Source organism: Tachyglossus aculeatus, chromosome 12, assembly GCF_015852505.1.
Source record: "Tachyglossus aculeatus isolate mTacAcu1 chromosome 12, mTacAcu1.pri, whole genome shotgun sequence".
Classification (NCBI taxonomy): Eukaryota; Metazoa; Chordata; class Mammalia; order Monotremata; family Tachyglossidae; genus Tachyglossus; species Tachyglossus aculeatus.
Genome location: NC_052077.1, coordinates 2,771,796 through 2,792,901, shown reverse-complemented (window position 1 = coordinate 2,792,901; position 21,106 = coordinate 2,771,796). Strand labels below are relative to the sequence as shown.

The 21,106-nt window shown below is 45.7% G+C and overlaps 1 protein-coding gene across 1 annotated transcript in view; it reads right to left on the bottom strand.

Annotated features, from left to right (window-relative positions):
* Positions 1-20,600, bottom strand: part of GSTCD (glutathione S-transferase C-terminal domain containing) — a 114,972-nt gene extending 94,372 nt beyond the window's left edge. Inside the window, exons 1-3 of the mRNA XM_038755132.1 lie at positions 20,516-20,600; positions 15,749-16,177; positions 11,317-11,721 (exon numbers count right to left, since the gene is read on the bottom strand). Coding sequence (XP_038611060.1) covers positions 11,317-11,721; positions 15,749-16,156 — 813 coding nt within the window. The 5' untranslated portion in view covers positions 16,157-16,177; positions 20,516-20,600. The remainder of the gene's footprint in view (positions 1-11,316; positions 11,722-15,748; positions 16,178-20,515) is intronic.
* Positions 20,601-21,106: the final 506 nt, after the last annotated feature.

The following is a 21,106-nucleotide window of genomic DNA, read 5'->3' as shown; positions in this document are numbered from 1 at the left end:
TTCTCCAGCGAGGGCCACGGCTCCCATCGGCCCTGTTTCCCACGATCCGGTCCGGTGGCGTTGCTTACCGTCTCCTGAATTCCTCTCCCCCTGCCCTTCTTCCTCTGAAACCGCCCACGTTTCCCCTTCCAGCCGCTGCCCATCCGTCTCGGCATCAAACAGGGACTCCTTCTCGGCTTCAAAGCTCTCTGCCACCTTGCCCCCTCCTGCCTCGCCTCCCGGCTTTCCTAAAATCGCCCAGTCCACACACTTCGTAAAGTCCACCTACTCGCCGTACCTCCATTTCATCTACCGAGCCCTCAATCATCCCGCCTCTGGCTTGAAACGCCCCCCTGGCTTTATATCTGACGGACGATCGCTCTCTCCGCTCCCTTAATTCACCCCTCGACGTTTACGTACACGTCTGTAAATGACATTAATTATTTGTATTAACGTCCGGTTCCTCTAGACTGTAAGCCCCACGACGTTTATGTACATGTCTGTAAGTGATATTAATTATTTGTGTTAACGTCCGTCTCCTCTAGACTGTAAGCCCCACGACGTTTATGTACATGTCTGTAAATGATATTAATTGTGTTAACGTCCGTCTCCTCTAGACTGTAAGCCCCACGACGTTTACGTACACATCTGTAAATGATATTATTTGTGTTAATGTCCATCTCTTCTAGACTGTAAGCCCCGCGACGTTTATGTACCTGTCTGTAAACGATATTAATTATTTGTACGAATGTCCATTTCCTCCTCTACACGTCTGTAAGTGATATTATTTGTATTAACGTCTGTCTCCTCTAGACTGTAAGCCCCATGACGTTTATGTACATGTCTGTAAATGATATTAATTACTTGTGTTAACGTCCTTCTCCTCTAGACTGTAAGCCCCATGACGTTTATGTACATGTCTGTAAATGATATTATTTGTGTTAATGTCCGTCTCCTCTAGACTGTAAGCCCGATGTTTATCTACACGTCTGTAAACGATATTATTTGTACGAACGCCCGTCTCCTCCTCTACATGTCTGTAAATGATATTAATTATTTGTATTAACGTCCGTCTCCTCTAGACTGTAAGCCCCACAACGTTTATGTACATGTCTGTAAATATTATTTGTGTTAACGTCCGTCTCCTCTAGACTGTAAGCCCCACAACGTTTATGTACACGTCTGTAAATGATATTATCTGTTAATGTCCGTCTCCTCTAGACTGTAAGCCCCACAACGTTTTGCACATCTGTAAACGATATTAATTATTTGTACGAACACCCATCTCCTCCTCTACACGTCTGTAAATGATATTATTTGCATTAACGTCCGTCTCCTCTAGACTGTAAGCCCCACGACATTTATGTGCGTCTGTAAATGACATTATTTGTGTTAACGTCCGTCTCCTCTAGACTGTAAGCCCCACGATGTTTTACACGTCTGTAAACGATATTATTTATACGAACGTCCGTCTCCTCCTCTACACGTCTGTAAATGATATTAATTATTTGTGTTAACGTCCATCTCCTCTAGACTGTAAGCCCCACAACATTTATGTACCTGTCTGTAAATGATATAAATTATTTGTGTTCATGTCCGTCTCCTCTAGACTGTAAGCCCCACGACGTTTATGTACATGTCTGCAAATATTAATTATTTGTGTTAACGTCTGTCTCCTCTAGACTGTACGCCCACGGCGTTTATGTACACGTCTGTAAATGATATTAATTATCTGTGTTAATGTCCGTCTCCTCTAGACTGTAAGCCCCACGACGTTTTACACATCTGTAAACGATATTAATTATTTGTACGAACGCCCATCTCCTCCTCTACACGTCTGTAAATGATATTATTTGCATTAACGTCCATCTGCTCTAGACTGTAAGCCCCACGTTTATGTACGTCTGTAAATGACATTATTTGTGTTAACGTCCGTCGCCTCTAGACTGTAAGCCCCACGACGTTTATGTACCTGTCTGTAAATGGTATTATTTGTGTTCATGTCCGTCTCCACTAGACTGTAAGCCCCACGACGTTTATGTATATGTCTGTAAATGATATTAATTATTTGTATTAATGTCCGTCTCCTCTAGACTGTAAGCCCCATGACATTTATGTACACGGCTGTAAATGATATTATTATAAATAAATTATTTGTGTTAATGTCTGTCTCTAGACTGTAAGCCCCACGTTTATGTACACGTCTGTAAACGATATTATTTGTACGAACGTCCGCCTCCTCCTCTACAAGTCTGTGAATATTATTTGTATTAACGTCCATCTCCCCTAGACTGTAAGCCCCACGACGTTTATGTACACGTCTGTAAATGATATTAATTATTTGTGTTAATGACCGTCTCCTCTAGACTGTAAGCCCCACGACGTTTATGTACACGGCTGTAAACGATATTAATTATTTGTACGAACATCCGTCTCCTCCTCTGGACTGTAAGCTCGTTGTGGGCAGGGCGCGTCTAGCGACTCCGTCATGTTGCCCAGCGGCGTAGTGAGCGCTCGATAGATGCAATCGAGTCACGGACTGATTGAACCTCCCGGAGTCCACCTTATATCTGAGAAGGCTTTGGAAGGGGTTTTTCACTCCAATCTTGGAGAGAGGACAAACGACAACGGGGGAGCGCACATCGTAAGCGCTTAATAAATGCCATCATCATTATTATTAACCTCCCCAGTGCTTAGAACAGTGCTTTGCACGTAGTAAGCGCTTAATAAATGCCATCATTATTATGCAAGGAGGCAGTTGTGTGGAGGTGTGGGACTGGGAGATGGAGACAGTTTGAAACGCTCTGGTGTTTAAAAACGCGGGCAACTGCCAGGGCCACTAGCCAATCCCAAGAGGGAAAGAAAGGGGGTCCACTCCGGCCCACTAATTATTTATTGCTTTTATTTTTGTAATTATTATTACTGTTATTCGTTAATTATTGAGAAGCGGCTCGGCGTAGTGGATAGAGCCGGGGGCTGGGAATCAGAAGGTCATGGGCTCCGCCAGGTGTCCCGCTGTGTGACCATGGGTGAGTCACTTCACTTCTCTGGGCCTCAGTTACCTCATCTGGAAAATGGGGATTGAAACCGTGAGCCCCCTTTGGGACAGGGATTGCGTCTAACCGGATTTGCTTGTACCTCCCCGGCGCTTAGTAATAATAATAATGATGGCATTTAGTAAGTGCTTACTATGTGCAAAGCACTGTTCTAAGCGCTGACAGTGCCTGGCACATAGTAAGCGCTTAACAAATATCATAAATATTGGAGCAGCAGCGTGGCTAGTGGCGAGAGCCACTTGGGAGTCAGAGGACGTGGGTTCTAATCCCAGCTCCTCCATTTATCTGCTGTGTGACCTTGGGCAAACTGCTTAACTTCTCTGTTGCCTCAGTGACCTCTTCTGCAAAATGGGGATGCAGACTGTGAGCCCCACGTGGGACAACCTTGTATCTATCCCAGCGCTTAGAACAGTGCTTGGCACATAGTAAGCGCTTAACAAATATCATTATTATTATTATTTTGCAGGCACCCTAAAGTTAGGCATTCCGCACTCGGGGCAGGGCAGCTCCTTGAGGACAGGGACTGTTGTGGTCTCCCAAGCGCTCGATAAATACGATGGCTCGATTCGGTGCTTAACTTCTCTGTGCCTCAGTGACCTCGCCTGTAAAATGGGGATAAAGACTGTGAGCCCCACGTGGGACAACCTTGCATCTATCCCAGCACTTAGAACAGTGCTTGGCACATAGTAAGCGCTTAACAAATACCATTATTCGTATTATTATTTTGCCGGCACCCTAAAGTTAGGCATTCCGCCTAACTCGGGGCAGGGCAGCTCCTTGAGGACAGGGACTGTTGTGGTCTCCCAAGCGCTCGATAAATACGATGGCTCGATTCGGTGCTTAACTTCTCTGTGCCTCAGTGACCTCGCCTGTAAAATGGGGATGAAGACTGTGAGCCCCACGTGGGACAAGCTTGTATCTATCTCAGCGCTTAGAACAGTGTTTGGCACATAGTAAGCGCTTAACAAATACCTTTATTATTATTATTATTTTGCCGGCACCCTAAAGTTAGGCATTCTGCACTTGGGGCAGGGCAGCTCCTTGAGGACAGGGACTGTTGTGGTCTCCCAAGCGCTCGATAAATATGATGGCTTGATTCGGTGCTTAATAATAATAATAATGATGGCTTAACTTCTCTGTGCCTCAGTGACCTCTTCTGTAAAATGGGAATGAAGACTGTGAGCTCCACGTGGGACAACTTTGTATCTATCCCAGCGCTTAGAACCGTGCTTGGCACATGGTAAGCGCTTAACAAATACCATTATTATTATTATTTTTATTATTACTTTTCCGGCACCCTAAAGTTGGGCATTCCGCACTCAGGGCAGGGCAGCTCCTTGAGGACAGGGACTGTTGTGGTCTCCCAAGCGCTTGATAAATATGAGGCTTGATTCGGTGCTTAATAATAATAATAAGAAGAATGATGGCTTAACTTCTCTGTACCTCAGTGACCTCGTCTGTAAAATGGGGATGAAGACTGCGAGCCCCACATGGGACAACCTTGTATCTATCCCAGCGCTTAGAACAGTGCTTGGTACATAGTAAGCACTTAACAAGTACCATTATTATTATTATTTTGCCAGCACCCTAAAGTTGGGCATTCCGCACTCGGGGCAGGGCAGCTCCTTGAGGACAGGGACTGTTGTGGTCTCCCAAGCGCTCGATAAATACGATGGCTCGCTTCGGTGCTCAACTTCTCTGTGCCTCAGTGACCTCTTCCGTAAAATGGGGATGAAGACTGTGAGCCCCACGTGGGACAACCTTGTATCTATCCCAGCGCTTAGAACAGTGCTTGGCACATAGTAAGCGCTTAACAAATACCTTTATTATTATTATTATTTTGCCGGCACCCTAAAGTTAGGCATTCCGCCTAACTCGGGGCAGGGCAGCTCCTTGAGGACAGGGACTGTTGTGGTCTCCCAAGCGCTTGATAAATATGATGGTTTGATTCGGTGCTTAATAATAATAATAATAATAACGATGGCTTAACTTCTCTGTGCCTCAGTGACCTCGTCTGTAAAATGGGGATGAAGACTGTGAGCCCCACATGGGACAACCTTGCATCTATCCCAGCACTTAGAACAGTGCTTGGCACATAGTAAGCGCTCAACAAATACCATTATTCGTATTATTATTTTGCCGGCACACTAAGGTTAGGCATTCCGCACTCGGGGCAGGGCAGCTCCTTGAGGACAGGGACTGTTGCGGTCTCGCAAGCGCTTGATAAATACGATGGCTCGATTCGGTGCTTAACTTCTCTGTGCCTCAGTGACCTTGTCTGTAAAATGGGGATGAAGACTGTGAGCCCCACGTGGGACAACCTTGTATCTATCTCAGCGCTTAGAACAGTACTTGGCGCATAGTAAGCACTTAACAAATACCATTATTATTATTATTATTATTTTGCCAGCACACTAAAGTTAGGCATTCCGCCCTCGGGGCAGGGCAGCTCCTTGAGGACAGGGACTGTTGTGGTCTCCCAAGTGCTCAATAAATACGATGGCTCGATTCGGTGCTTAACTTCTCTGTACCTCAGTGACCTCGTCCGTAAAATGGGGATGAAGACTGCGAGCCCCACGTGGGACAACCTTGTATCTATCCCAGCGCTTAGAACAGTGTTTGGCACATAGTAAGCGCTTAACAAATACCATTATTATTATTATTTGGCCGGCACACTAAAGTTAGGCATTCCGCACTCGGGGCAGGGCAGCTCCTGGAGGACAGGGACTGTTGTGGTCTCCCAAGCGCTCGATAAACACGATGGCTCGATTCGGTGCTTAACTTCTCTGTGCCTCAGTGACCTCGTCTGTAAAATGGGGATGAAGACTGCGAGCCCCACGTGGGACACCTTGTATCTATCCCAGTGCTTAGAACAGTGCTTGGCACATAGGAAGCGCTTAACAAATACCATTATTAGTATTATTATTATTTTGCCGGCGCCCTAAAGTTAGGCATTCTGCCCTCGGGGCAGGGCAGCTCCTTGAGGACAGGGACTGTTGTGGTCTCCCAAGCACTCGATAAATATGATGGCTTGATTTGGTGCTTAATAATAATAATAATGATGGCTTAACTTCTCTGTGCCTCAGTGACCTCTTCTGTAAAATGGGAATGAAGACTGTGAGCTCCACGTGGGACAACCTTGTATCTATCCCAGCGCTTAGAACCATGCTTGGCACATGGTAAGCGCTTAACAAATGCCACTATTATTATTATTATTTTGCCGGCACCCTAAAGTTAGGCATTCCGCACTCGGGGCAGGGCAGCTCCTTGAGGACAGGGACTGCTGTAGTCTCCCAAGTGCTCAATAAATACGATAGTTTGATTTGGTGCTTAATAATAATAATAATGATGGCTTAACTTCTCTGTGCCTCAGTGACCTCATCCGTAAAATGGGGATGAAGACTGTGAGCCCCACATGGGACAACCTTGTATCTATCCCAGCGCTTAGAACAGTGCCTGACACATAGTAAGCGCTTAACAAATACCATTATTATTATTATTATTTTGCCGGCACACTAAAGTTAGGCATTCCGCACTCGGGGCAGGGCAGCTCCTTGAGGACAGGGACTGTTGTGGTCTCCCAAGCGCTCAATAAATACGATGGCTTGATTTGGTGCTTAACTTCTCTGTACCTCACTGACCTCATCTGTTAAATTGGGATTAAGACTGCGAGCCCAACGTGGGACAACCTTGTATCTATCCCAGTGCTTAGAACAGTGTTTGGCACATAGTAAGCGCTTAACAAATACCATTATTCATATTATTATTTTGCCGGCACCCTAAAGTTAGGCATTCCGCACTCGGGGCAGGGCAGCTCCTTGAGGACAGGGACTGTTGTGGTCTCCCAAGCGCTCGAGAAATACGATGGCTCGATTCGGCGCAAAACCCAGCAGTCGCACCAGAAAGCCCTCTCATTACGGCAAACTCATCCGGCGAGGAGTCAAAAGTTAGAAATCACAGCAGATCTAACAGAAGTCTTGATTCTCATTAATTGTATTTATTGAGCGCTGTGTGCAGAGCACTGTACTAAGCGCTGGATTTTCAGACCCATTATGGAATATTAGCCGCCGTCCTATCCTTCCCCCGAATAGCGATCAACCTCTAGGGGAATGCTTTTTATTAACTTCAAAGCTGCGAAGATATTAACCTCATTCCTATCACGACTTCCGACGGAAGCAGCAAAACTGCTCTATTTTATTCTATTTATTTTATTTTGTTAGTACGTTTGGTTTTGTTCTCTGTCTGCCCCTTCTAGACTGTGAGCCCGCTGTTGGGTAGGGACTGTCTCTATATGTTGCCAACTTAGACTTCCCAAGCGCTTAGTACAGTGCTCTGCACACAGTAAGCGCTCAATAAATACGATTGATTGATTGCATTCTTATCGAAATAAAACTAGGGAGCGGCGTGTTCTAGTGGGAAAAGGGTGGATCTAGGAGGGCAGGGACTTGGGTTGCAATCCGGGCCCTGCCGCTTGCTAGCCGGGTGACCTTAGGCAAGTCACTTTACCTCTCTGAAGCAGCGTGGCTCAGCAGAAAGAGCCCGGGCTTTGGAGTCCGAGGTCACGGGTTCAAATCCCGGCTCCGCCAACGGTCAGCTGGGTGACTTTGGGCTTGTCTGGGCCTCGGTTACCTCATCAGTAAAACGGCAATAAGTCACCCCAGTTCCCTCATCTGGAAAATGGGGATGAAGACTGTGAGCCCCCCGTGGGACAACCTCATCACCTTGTAACCTCCCCAGCGCTTAGAACCGTGCTTTGCACATAGTAAACACTTAATAAATGCCATTATTATTATCATTCATTCATTCAATCGTATTTATTGAGCGCTTACTGTGTACAGAGCACTGTCCTAAGCGCTTGGGAAGTACAAGTCGGCAACAAATAGAGACGGTCCCTACCCAACAACGGGCTCACGGTCTAGAAGGGGGAGACGGACAACAAGACAAAACATGTGGTTACTATGTGCCCAGCACCGTTTTAAGCGCTGGGGTAGATATAAGGTTGTCCCATGTTGGGCTCACACTTTTTAATCCCCATTTTTGCAATGAGGTAACTGAGGCCCAGAGAATAATAATAATAATCTTGGTATTTGCTAAGCGCTTACTATGTGCACAGCACTGTTCTAAGCGCTTGGGAGGATACAAAGTGATCAGGTTGTCCGATGTGAGGCTCACAATCTTAATCCCTATTTTACAGATGAGGTAACTGAGGCTCAGAAGTGAAGTGACTTGCCCAGGGTCACGCGGCAGACAGGCGGCGGAGCCGGGATTAGAACCCACGTCCTCGGACTCCCAAGCCGGGGCTCTTTCCGCTAAACCACGCTGCTTCCGTACAATCAATCAATTAATCGTATCTATTGAGCGCTTACTGTGTGCAGAGCACTGTACTAAGCGCTTGGGAAGTACAAGTTGGCAACATATAGAGACGGTCCCCACCCAACAGTGGGCTCGCAATAATGTCCGTTCGACGGAAAGCAGTCGGCAGTGAGATAGACGAAACTTGAGCATAGAGAGCAAGCCGGCATCAGGGGAGATTTATCTTTCACATTATCCCCACTTTTAGTTTTTCAAATAATAAATGAAAAATAATAAATCACTTTTATTTATTAGTCAGTCAAATAAATCAGTCAGTCAAATCACTGACGACAGGCGGCTCAGCAACACCTCTACGGTCTTTTGGCTTGTTTCTTTCTTTGCGGGTTTTTTTGCTTTGTGTTTTTTGTTTCTTTTAAAGTGGTATTGGTTAAGCGCTTACTATGTGCCGGACACTGTATTAAGCACTGGGGTAGTGGAGGAGCTGGGAATAGAATCCAGGTCTTTCCCCGGCCCGCGCTCTAATCACTAGGCCACACTGGTTCTCCAAACCCCCTTGGGATTTTGTGATTCTGGGAAGATGATGGAGAGGGAGAATCGCGGTCTCCCCACTTTTTTGCCATTTGTCCGTCCGTGTAACATGGCAAAATAAATAATAATAAATAGAGAATGATTTATTTAAAATTATGCAAAATCTTATTATGTAAAATCATAATCATAATGGCATTTATTAAGCGCTTACTACGTGCAAAGCACCGTTCTAAGCGCTGGGGAGGTTACAAGGTGAAATAATAATTATTATTATGGTATCTGTGAGACTGTGCGCCCGCTGTTGGTTAGGGACCGTCTCTATACGTTGCTAACTTGTACTTCCCAATCAATCAATCGTATTTATTGAGCGCTTACTGTGTGCAGAGCACTGTACTAAGCGCTTGGGAAGTCCAAGTTGGCAACATATAGAGACAGTCTCTACCCAACAGTGGGCTCACAGTCTAAAAGAGTGGGCTCACAGTTGCTTAGTACAGTGCTCTGCACACAGTAAGCGCTCAATATATACGACTGAATGAATGAATGAATCAGGTTGTCCCAAGGGGGGCTCAGTCTTCATCTCCATTTTCCAGATGAGGGAACTGAGGCCCAGAGAAGTGAAGGGACTTGCCCAAAGTCACCCAGCTGGCAAGTGGTGGAGCCGGCATTTGAACCCACGACCTCTGACTCGCAAGAACGGGCTCTTTCCGTCGAGCCACGCTGCTTCTCCGTAAAATGGGGTTTAAGACTTGTGAGCCCCTTGGGACGTGGACCGTGTCCAACCTGATTAGCCTGGATAATAATAATAATAATAATAATAATAATAATGATGGCATTTATTAAGCGCTTACTATGTGCAAAGCACCGTTCTAAGCGCTGGGGAGGGGACAAGGTGATCAGGTTGTCCCCCGGGGGGCTCACGGTCTTAATCCTCATTTTCCAGATGAGGGAACTGAGGCCCAGAGAAGTGAAGTGATTTGCCCAACGTCACACAGCTGAGAATTGGCAGAGCCAGGATTTGAACCCGTGACCTCTGACTCCCAAGCCTGGGCTCTTTCCACCAAGCCACGCTGCTTCTCCACAAAATGGGGTTTAAGACTTGCGAGCCCCTTGGGACGTGGACCGTGTCCAACCTGATCAGCCTGGATCTACTCCAGCGCTCAGTACAGCGCCTGGCACTTAGCAAGTGCTTAAATACCGTTAAAAAAAAAAAATAAAAGAACGAAGAGTGACTGGCTCTGTTTTCCAGATAATGCCGAGTGGTGAATTTTAGGAATATCAATATCATTTACAAGCTTTCCCAAGTGCCTGTCTGGCCTGGAATATTCTTCCCCATCCATCTGCTGAGACACAGCAGGGTGTAATAATAATAATAATAATAATAATAATAATAATAATAATGGCATTTATTAAGCGACTCACAGCCCGCATTTTGAGCCGCCAGAGATCTTCTCTGGTTGATCAATCAATCAATCGTATTTATTGAGTGCTTCCTGTGTGCAGAGCATTGGACTCAGCGCTTGGGAAATCCAAGTTGGCAACATCTAGAGACGGTCCCTCCCCACCAGCGGGCTCACAGTCGCACAGATACCATAATAGTAATTATTATTTCACCTTGTAACCTCCCCAGCGCTTAGAACGGTGCTTTGCGCATAGTAAGCGCTTAATAAATGCCATAAAGGCGCTTAATAAATGCCAACAGCGGGTTCACAGTCTAGAAGGGGGAGACGGAGGACAAAACCAAACATATTCACAAAATGAAATAGACTAGATATGTACAAGTATCTGGAGAAGCATATGGAGAAGCAGCGTGGCTCGATGGGAAGAGCCCGGGCTTTGGAATCGGAGGTCAGGGGTTCAAATCCCGGCTCCGCCACTTGTCGGCTGTGTGACTCTGGGCAAGTCACTTCACTTCTCTGGGCCTCAGTTATCTCATCTGTAAACTGGGGATTCAGACTGTGAGCCTCTTGGGACAACCTGATCACTTTGTAACCTCCCCAGCGCTTAGAACAGTGCTTTGCACATAGTCAGCGCTTAATAAATGTCATTATTATTATTATTATTATTAAGTAAAATAGAGTAATAAATATGTGCAAACACATATACAGGTCGGGCCCCTGCGATCTAAGTCTCCCTGAGGTGCCCTTTTCCTCACGTCCGCCTGATGCACGGTGCCAACGTGTCCTTTTCCGAGCGCCGCACCCAGTAGGCGCTCAGTACATACGACTGAGCGCCTCATACCTCATCATCTCCCCCTTTTAGACTGTGAGCCCACTGTTTGGTGGGGACCGTCTCTCTACGTTGCCGACTTGGACTTCCCAAGCGCTCAGTCCAGTGCTCTGCGCACAGTAGGCGCTCAATAAATACGATTGATTGATTGATTGATTGATTGATTGACTGAACGGACGAACGAGGTCTCCTCCGTTCCAGGACGCGGACTTACCCAGAACGGGTGGACGCAGGGCAGGAGGACCAGGTCGGCGAGGGTGACGGACAGCCCTTCGGCGAAGACGCGATGGAGAGGGGGAAGCGCCGGGGTCGGCACTTTCCCGCCGGGAGCCCCGAGGGAGGGCTCTGTGGTGGCCGCCTTCCGCTCCGGGGGGGCAGCCGGGGACCCCCGGGTTCCCTCGGGGGGCTCCGGGCCGGCCCTTTCTCCGACCGCTCTCCGCTGCTTCAGCTGGAGCCTCCGGATTTTGTCATCGTTGTGGACCCTGACGGGCTCTCCGAGCTTCTCCTCCAGCTGCCGGATTTCCGGGGGGACGGGGCCGGCGTCTTCTCCGGCCCACCGCAGGAATCTCTCCACGGCGAGGGGGACGCCGAGCTCGCACAGTCGGGTCCACTGGCTGACCTGAGAACAGCGAATGATAATAATCATAATCATAATAACAACAATAATAATAATGATGGCATTTGTTAAGCGCTTCCTATATGCGAAGCACTGCTGGAGGCTATAAGGCGATCAGGTTGTCCCACGGTCAATCCCCATTTCCCAGATGAGGGAGCTGAGGCCCAGAGAAGTGAAGCGACTCGCCCAAAGTCACCCAGCTGACAAATGGCGGAGCCGGGATTTGAACCCATGACCATATGGGTTATATGGCAACTATATGTTGCCAACTTGGACTTCCCAAGCGCTTAGTACAGTGCTCTGCACACAGTAAGTGCTCAATAAATACGATTGACTGATTGATTGATTGACCACTGAGCCATGCTGCTTCTCTATGAAGGTGTTTGTTAAGTGCTTACTAAGTGCAAAGCACTGTTCTAAGCGCTGGGGAGGCTACAAGGCGATCAGGTTGTCCCACCGGGGGCTCACAGTCAATCCCCATTTTCCAGATGAGGGAACTGAGGCCCAGAGAAGTGAAGTGACTTGCCCAAAGTCACCCAACTGACAATTGGCGGAGCCGGGATTTGAACCCATGACCACTGACTCCAAAGCCCGGGCTCTTTCCACTGAGCCACGCTGCTTCTCTATGATGGTGTTTGTTAAGCGCTTACTATGTGCAAAGCACTGTTCTAAGTGCTGGGGAGGTTACAAGGTGATCAGTTTGTCCCACGGGGGGGCTCACGTTTTTTTTTTTTTTAATCCCCATTTTACAGATGAGTTAACTGAGGCCCAGAGAAGTTAAGTGACTTACCCAAAGTCACACAGCTGACAGTTGGAGGAGTCGGGATTTGAACCCATGACCTCTGACTCCAAAGCCCATGCTCTTTCCACTGAGCGAATGGAGTTCGAATCTCAACGTCAACTACATCGATGTCTCTTACTATTAGGTAACATAAGAGAAGCAGTGAGGCTCAGTGGAAAGAGCCCGGGCTTTGGAGTCAGAGGTCGTGGGTTCAAATCCCTGCTCCGCCACTTGTCAGCTGGGTGACTTTGGGCAAGTTACTTCACTTCTCTGGGCCTCAGTTCCTCATCTGTCAAATGGGTATGAAGACTGTGAGCCCCACGTGGGACAACTTGATCACCTTGTAACCTCCCCAGCGCTTAGAACAGGGCTTTGCACGTAGTAAGCGCTTAACAAATACCATCATTATTATTATTATTACTATTATTATTATAAGAGAAGCAGTGTGGCTCAGTGGAAAGAGCCTGGGCTTTGGAGTCAGAGGTCATGGGTTCAAATCCCAGCTCCGCCACTTGTCAGCTGGGTGACTTTAGGCAAGTCACTTCACTTCTCTGGGCCTCAGTGACCTCATCTGGAAAATGGGGATTAAGATTGTGAGCCCCCCGTGGGACAACCTGATCACCTTGTAACCTCCCCAGCGCTTAGAACAGGGCTTTGCATGTAGTAAGCGCTTAACAAATACCATCGTTATTATTAGTACTATTATTATAAGAGAAGCAGCGTGGCTCAGTGGAAAGAGCCCGGGCTTTGGAGTCAGAAGTCATGGATTCAAATCCCTGCTCTGCCACTTGTCAGCTGTGTGACCTTGGGCAAGTTACTTCACTTCTCTGGGCCTCAGTGACCTCAACTGGAAAATGGGGATTAAGACCGTGAGCCCCACGTGGGACAACCTGATCACCTTGTAAACTCCCCAGCGCTTAGAAAGGTGCTTTGCACATAGTAAGTGCTTAATAAATGACATTATTATTATTATTATTAAATGGCCTGCATCTGAACTCTCAGCCCACCAGTCCCAAGGCGCTTAGAACAGTGCTTTGCACATAGCAAGTGCTTAATAAATGCCATTATTATTATTATTGTTATTATTATTATTAAACGGCCTGCGTCTGAACCCTCAGCCCACCAGTCCCAAGGTGCTTAGAACAGTGCTTTGCACATAGCAAGTGCTTAATAAATGCCATTATTACTATTATTATTAAACGGCCTGCATCTGAACCCTCAGCCCACCAGTCCCAAGGCGCTTAGAACAGTGCTTTGCACATAGTAAGTGCTTAATAAATGCCATTATTATTATTATTATTATTAAACGGCCTGCGCCTGAACCCTCAGCCCACCAGTCCCAAGGTGCTTAGAACAGTGCTTTGCACAGAGCAAGCGCTTAATAAATGCCATTATTATTATTATTATTATTAAATGGCCTGCATCTGAACCCTCAGCCCACCAGTCCCAAGGCGCTTAGAACAGTGCTTTGCACATAGTAAGTGCTTAATAAATGCCATTATTATTATTATTATTATTATTATTATTATTATTATTATTATTATTAAACGGCCTGCATCTGAACCCTCAGCCCACCAGTCCCAACGTGCTTAGAACAGTGCTTTGCACATAGTAAGTGCTTAATAAATGGCATTATTAATATTATTGTTATTATTATTATTAAACAGCCTGCATCTGAACCCTCAGCCCACCAGTCCCAAGGCGCTTAGAACAGTGCTTTGCACATAGTAAGTGCTTAATAAATGCCATTATCATTATTATTATTATTATTATTATTATTATTAAACGACCTGCATCTGAACCCTCAGCCCACCAGTCCCAAGGCGCTTAGAACAGTGCTTTGCACATAGTAAGCGCTTAATAAATGCCACTATTATTATTATTATTATTATTATTATTAAACGGCCTGCGTCTGAACACTCAGCCCACCAGTCCCAAGGCGCATAGAACGGTGCTTTGCACATAGTAAGCGCTTAATAAATGCCACTATTATGATTATTATTATTATTATGATTATTAAACGGCCTGCGTCTGAACACTCAGCCCACCAGTCCCAAGGCGCTTAGAATGGTGCTTTGCACATAGTAAGCGCTTAATAAATGCCATTATTATTATTATTGTTATTATTATTATTAAACGGCCTGCACCTGAACCTTCAGCCCACCAGTATCAAGGCGCTTAGAACAGTGCTTTGCACATAGTAAGTGCTTAATAAATGCCATTATCATTATTATTATTATTATTAAACGGCCTGCATCTGAACCCTCAGCCCACCAGTCCCAAGGCGCTTAGAACGGTGCTTTGCACATCGTAAGCGCTTAATAAATGCCATTATTATTATTATTAAATGGCCTGCGTCTGAACCCTCAGCCCACCAGTCCCAAGGTGCTTAGAACAGTGCTTTGCACAGAGCAAGCGCTTAATAAATGCCATCATTATTATTATTATTAAATGGCCTGCGTCTGAACCCTCAGCCCACCAGTCCCAAGGTGCTTAGAACAGTGCTTTGCACATAGTAAGTGCTTAATAAATGCCACTATTATTATTATTATTATTATTATTATTATTATTATTATTATTAAACGGCCTGCGTCTGAACCCTCAGCCCACCAGTCCCAAGGTGCTTAGAATGGTGCTTTGCACATAGTAAGTGCTTAATAAATGCCATTATCATTATTATTATTATTATTATTAAACGGCCTGCATCTGAACCCTCAGCCCACCAGTTCCAAGGCGCTTAGAACGGTGCTTTGCACATAGTAAGCGCTTAATAAATGCCATCATTATTATTATTATTATTATTATTAAATGGCCTGCGCCTGAACCCTCAGCCCACCAGTCCCAAGGCGCTTAGAACGGCGCTTTGCACATAGTAAGTGCTTAATAAATGCCATTATTATTATTATTGTTATTATTATTATTAAACGGCCTGCATCTGAACCCTCAGCCCACCAGCCCCAAGGCGGTAAGTGCGATGAAGTGCAATCAAAAGCCATCGGATTTGAGCTCTGGTCACCATTCCGGATTCCCGATTCCTCCCGGCCCGATCCGCGCTCCCGGGCCGCCCGCCTCCAGCCCTGAAATTTCCACCCGTCCTCTCCCGAATCATCTCCGGGGGCTCTGACGGCTTAGTCTTAATCCGAATTAAAAACGAAACCCGCGAGGGAGCTACAGTGGCCGCTCACCATTCGCTTCGGCGGTGTTTTTCCCCCCGGAAAAGGCCACGGTAAAGAGAAAAGGGGCACTCACTTCAGCACAGGATTTCAAGCAAGTCTTTTTGAAGCCCAGAAGTTCCAGAACGTCCTTCTTGGACGGATCCGCGTCGAAGGCCTTCTGTATGACGTGCCTCAGCACCACGGAAAGTCCCACTCGGCAGAAGTTTTCCGCCGTGCCCACCACAGCGGGCAGACAGCAGCTCTGAATCACCGCGGGGAGCTCCCGTCTCGAAATGATCCGGATTTCCAAGTCCCCGGGCCGCCCGGCGTTCCCGACGGGGCCCTCGGTGCTCCCGGCGACGGGAACTAAGAAGATCCTGAATATTTTGCAGTCGCAGTAAGCCAGCAGGAACAGCGATATCGACGTGTGGAGCGGGAAAATGCTCTCTTCCGACTGGTGAGAAAATTCCAGGTACAGGTGCTCTTCTGGAACGCCTTTCATTTTCCTCGTTGGCGGCAGAACCTGAAGGGGAAATCAGAATTGGAATTGAAAAGCCCCGCCAGCTTCAGGAAACTGGAGATATTTTTATTTCCTTTTTACGGAGCTCTGTCAGCCTCGCGTAGTTTTGTTTTCGTTGGGTTTTTTTTTTTTAAATGGTATTTATTACGTACTTGGTAAGAGCCAGACACTGTACTGAACGCTCGGACAGAGACAAGCTAATCAGTCCAGATCCCAAAAGGGGCTCACGGCTGACAGATGAGGTAACTGAGGCCCAGAGGAGGTGAGTGACTTGCCCAAGGCGAGGCTTAGTGGAAAGAGCCCGGGCTTGGGAGTCAGAGGACGCGGGTTCTAATTCCGGCTCTGCCGCTTGTCTGCTTCGTAATAATAATAATAGTGATGGCATTTATTAAGCGCTTACTATGTGCTGTTCGCAGCGCTGGGGAGGTTACAAGGCGATCAGGTTGTCCCACGGGGGGCTCCCGGTCTTCATCCCCATTTTCCAGATGAGGGAACTGAGGCCCAGAGAAGTGAAGCGACTTGACCAAAGTCACACAGCTGACAATTGGCGGAGCCGGGGTTTGAACCCTTGACCGCGGACTCCAAAGCCCGGCCTCTTTCCGCTGAGCCACGCTGTGTGACCTTGGTTTCACTTCTCTGGGCCTCAGTTCCCTCATCTGTAAAATGGGGGTGAAGACTGTGAGCCCCACGTGGGGCAACCTGATGACCTTGGATCTACCTCGGTGCTTAAAACAGTGCTTGGCACATAGGAAGTGCTTAATAGATACCGTAATTATAATAATTATTATAATTATCCCTTATCCCAGCCCCACAGCACTTATGTACTGTAGAGAAGCAGCGTGGCTCAGTGGAAAGAGCCCGGGCTTGGGTGTCAAAAGTCATGGGTTCAAATCCCGGCTCCACCAACTGTCAGCTGTGTGACTTTGGGCAAGTCACTTCACTTCTCGGTGCCTCAGTTACCTCACCTGGAAAATGGGGAGTAAGACTATGAGCCCCACATGAGACAACCTGATCACCTTGTATCCTCCCCAGCGCTTAGAACGGTGCTTTGCGCATAGAAAGTGCTTAACAAATATCAAAATTATTATTATTATGTACTTACCTGTAATTGTTTATATTAATGTGTGTCACCCCTTCGGGACTGTAAGTTCACTGTGGGCACGGAATGAGTCTATTTCTTGTTATATTGTACTGAACAAGTATCAAAATTATTATTATTATGTACCGATCTGTAATTATTGATACTAATGTGTGTCACCCCTTCAGGACTGTAAGCTCGCTGTGGGCAGGGAATGAGTCTATTTCTTGTTATACTGTACTTAACAAATATTAAAATCATTATTATTATGTACCTATCTGTAATTATTTATATTAATGTCTGTCACCCCTTCGGGACTGTAAGCTCGCTGTGGGCACGGAATGAGTCTATTTCTTGTTATACTGTACTTACCAAATATTAAAATTATTATTATTACGTACCTATCTGTAATTATTTCTATTAATGTCTGTCACCCCTTCGGGACTGTAAGCTCGCTGTGGGCACGGAATGAGTCTATTTCTTGTTATATTGTACTTAACAAGTATCGAAATTATTATTATTATGTACCTATCTGTAATTATTTATATTAATGTCTGTCACCCCTTCAGGACTGTAAGCTCGCTGTGGGTAGGGAATGAGTCTATTTCTTGTTATACTGTACTTAACAAATATCAAAATTAATATTATTATTATGTACCTATCTGTAATTATTGGTATTAATATCTGTCACCCCTTTGGGACTGTAAGTTCGCTGTGGGCATGGAATGAGTCTATTTCTTGTTATATTGTACCTAACAAATATCAAAATTATTATTATTATTATTATTATGTACCTATCTGTAATTATTTACATTAATTTCTGTCACCCCTTCGGGACTGTAAGCTCGCTGTGGGCAGGGAATTAGTCTATTTCTTGTTATACTGTACTTAACAAATATCAAAATTATTATTATTATGTACCTATCTGTAATTATTGATATTAATGCCTGTCACCCCTTTGGGACTGTAAGCTCGCTGTGGGCTGGGAATGAGTCTATTTCTTGTTATATTGTCCCTAACAAATATCAAAATTATTATTATTATGTACCTATCTGTAATTATTTGTATTAATGCCTGCCACCCCTTCGGGACTGTCAGCTCGCTGTGGGCAGGGAATGAGTCTATTTCTTGTTATAGTGTCCTTAACAAATATCAAAATTATTATTATTATTATGTACCTATCTGTAATTATTGTTATTAATGTCTGTCACCCCGTCGGGACTGTAAGCTCGCTGTGGGCAGGGAATGAGCCTTATTTCTTGTTATACTGTACCCTCCCAAGCGCCTGCTTCTCTGGGATTTGATCAAATCAGATGGGGATATATATGTATATATGTATATGTGTTTGTACATATTTATTACTTTATTTTACTTGTACATATTTAGTCTATTGATTTTCTTTTGTTGACATATTTTGCTTTGTCGTCTGTCTCTCCCTTCTAGACTGTGACCCCGCCGTTGGGTAGGGGTCGTCTCTCTATGGACTATCTCTTGTACTTCCCAAGCGCTTAGTCCAGTGCTCTGCACACAGTAAGCGCTCAATAAATACGATTGAATGACTGAATGAAATCAGTGACCCAAATGACACTGGATATCAGCCAGAAAGCTCACTGGTGAACAGGTCTATGGAAGAAACAGGAAGAGGTGAATTCTTCCAAAATCTCTCTCTCTCTATCTCTATCTATCTATCTATCTATCTATATTCATTCAATTGTATTTTCATTTAATCGTATTTATTGAGCACTTACTGTGTGCAGAGCACTGTACTAAGCGCTTGATATATGCATATATGTAATATATATATATATATATATATATATATATATATATATATATATAAACACACACACACACACACACACACCATGGACTGTTTGACTTATTGAATTGATTCTTAAAGACATCTGATCATCATCATCATCAATCGTATTTATTGAGCGCTTACTGTGTGCAGAGCACTGGACTAAGCGCTTGGGAAGTACAAATTGGCAACATATAGAGACAGTCCCTACCCAACAGTGGGCTCACAGTCTAAAAGAGGGAGACAGAGAACAAAACCAAACATACTAACAAAATAAAATAAATAGAATAGATATGTACAAGTAAAATAAATAAATAAATAAAATAATCTGATAAAAGTTTACTCGTAGACTTCAGGTAAAATCAATGTCACATCCAGCGTAATTTCAGTCTACCGATCGATGGCATTTATTGAACACTTACTGGGTGCAGAGCACTGTACTAAGCGCTTGGGAGACTACAAGAGAGTTGATTGAGATAGTCCCTGCCCACAAAGAACTCCCAGTCTATCGGGGAATGCGTCCTTTTATAGCACTGTACTAAGCGCTTGGGAGACTACAACAGAGTTGATAGACACGTTCCCTGCCCAGAAAGAACTCCCAGTCTATTGGGGAATGCGTCCTTTTACAGCACTGTACTAAGCGCTTGGGAGACTACAACAGAGTTGATAGACACATTCCCTGCCCACAAAGAACTCCCAGTCTATATGGGAATGCGTCCTTTATAGCACTGTACTAAGCGCTTGGGAGACTACAACAGAGCTGATAGACGCATTCCCTGCCCACAAAGAACTCCCAGTCTATCGGGGAATGCATCATTTTATAGCACTGTACTAAGCGCTTGGGAGACTACAACAGAGTTGATTGATATATTCCCTGCCCACAAAGAATTCCCAGTCTATCGAGGAATGCGTCATTTTATAGCACTGTACTAAGCGCTTGGGAGACTACAACAGAGCTGACAGACGCATTCCCTGCCCGCAGGGAACTCCCAGTCTATCGGGGAATGCGGCCTTTTATAGCACTGTACTAAGCACTTGGGACACTACAACAGAGTTGATAGACATGTTCCCTGCCCACAAAGAACTCCAGTCTATCGGGGAATGCGTCCTTTTACAGCACTGTACTAAGCGCTTGGGAGACTACAACAGAGTTGATAGACGCATTCCCTGCCTACAAAGAACTCCCAGTCTATTAGGGAATGCATCATTTTACTTTATTTTATTTCCCTAACCCCAAAGTCAGCCTGTCAGAATTGGTTCTCTTTAAGCTCCATCCTTTCCAAGGCCTTAAATGCGGAATATCAATGCCCGTCTCCCCCTTCCTAGACTGTAAGCCCAGCGTGGACGGGGGATTGTCTCTCTTTATTGCTGAATTGTACTTTCCAAGAGCTCAGTACGGTGCTCCGCACGTAGTAAGCGCTCAATACCCATGAAGGACTGAATTAACGGAAGGCTGGTCTACCCTGTCGTTGTTTCGTAAAATTCTTCTGCTTCCCAGGCGCTTAGTACAGTGCTCGGCAATTCACAATTCCGGAGCAGGGTTTTGACACTAGATGGCATCCTTTAAAAGCAATCCCTCGGATCCCGAAATATCCTGGCAGGAAAAAGCGGATGGAGATTTAGCAGAGGGACAAGCTCATCAATTCCCTCTTCCTTTCCCTCCCTCCCTCCCTCCTCTTCTCCCCCACAGGCCGGGCCCTAGAGGCACATTAACCATTTTAAATTTTATCCAGTGTACTAGATGGCATCCTTTAAAAGCAATCCCTCGGATCCCAAAATATCCTGGCAGGAAAAAGCGGATGGCGGTTTAGCAGAGGGACAAGCTCATCTATTCCCTCTTCCTCTCCCCCGCAGGCTGGGCCCTAGAGGCACATTAACCATTTTAAATTTTATCCAGTGTACTAGATGGCATCCTTTAAAAGCAATCCCTCGGATCCCAAAATATCCTGGCAGGAAAAAGAGGATGGAGGTTTAGCAGAGGGACAAGCTCATCTCTTCCCTCTTCCTCTTTCTCCCTCCCTCCTCCTCTCCTCCACAGGCCAGGCCCTAGAGG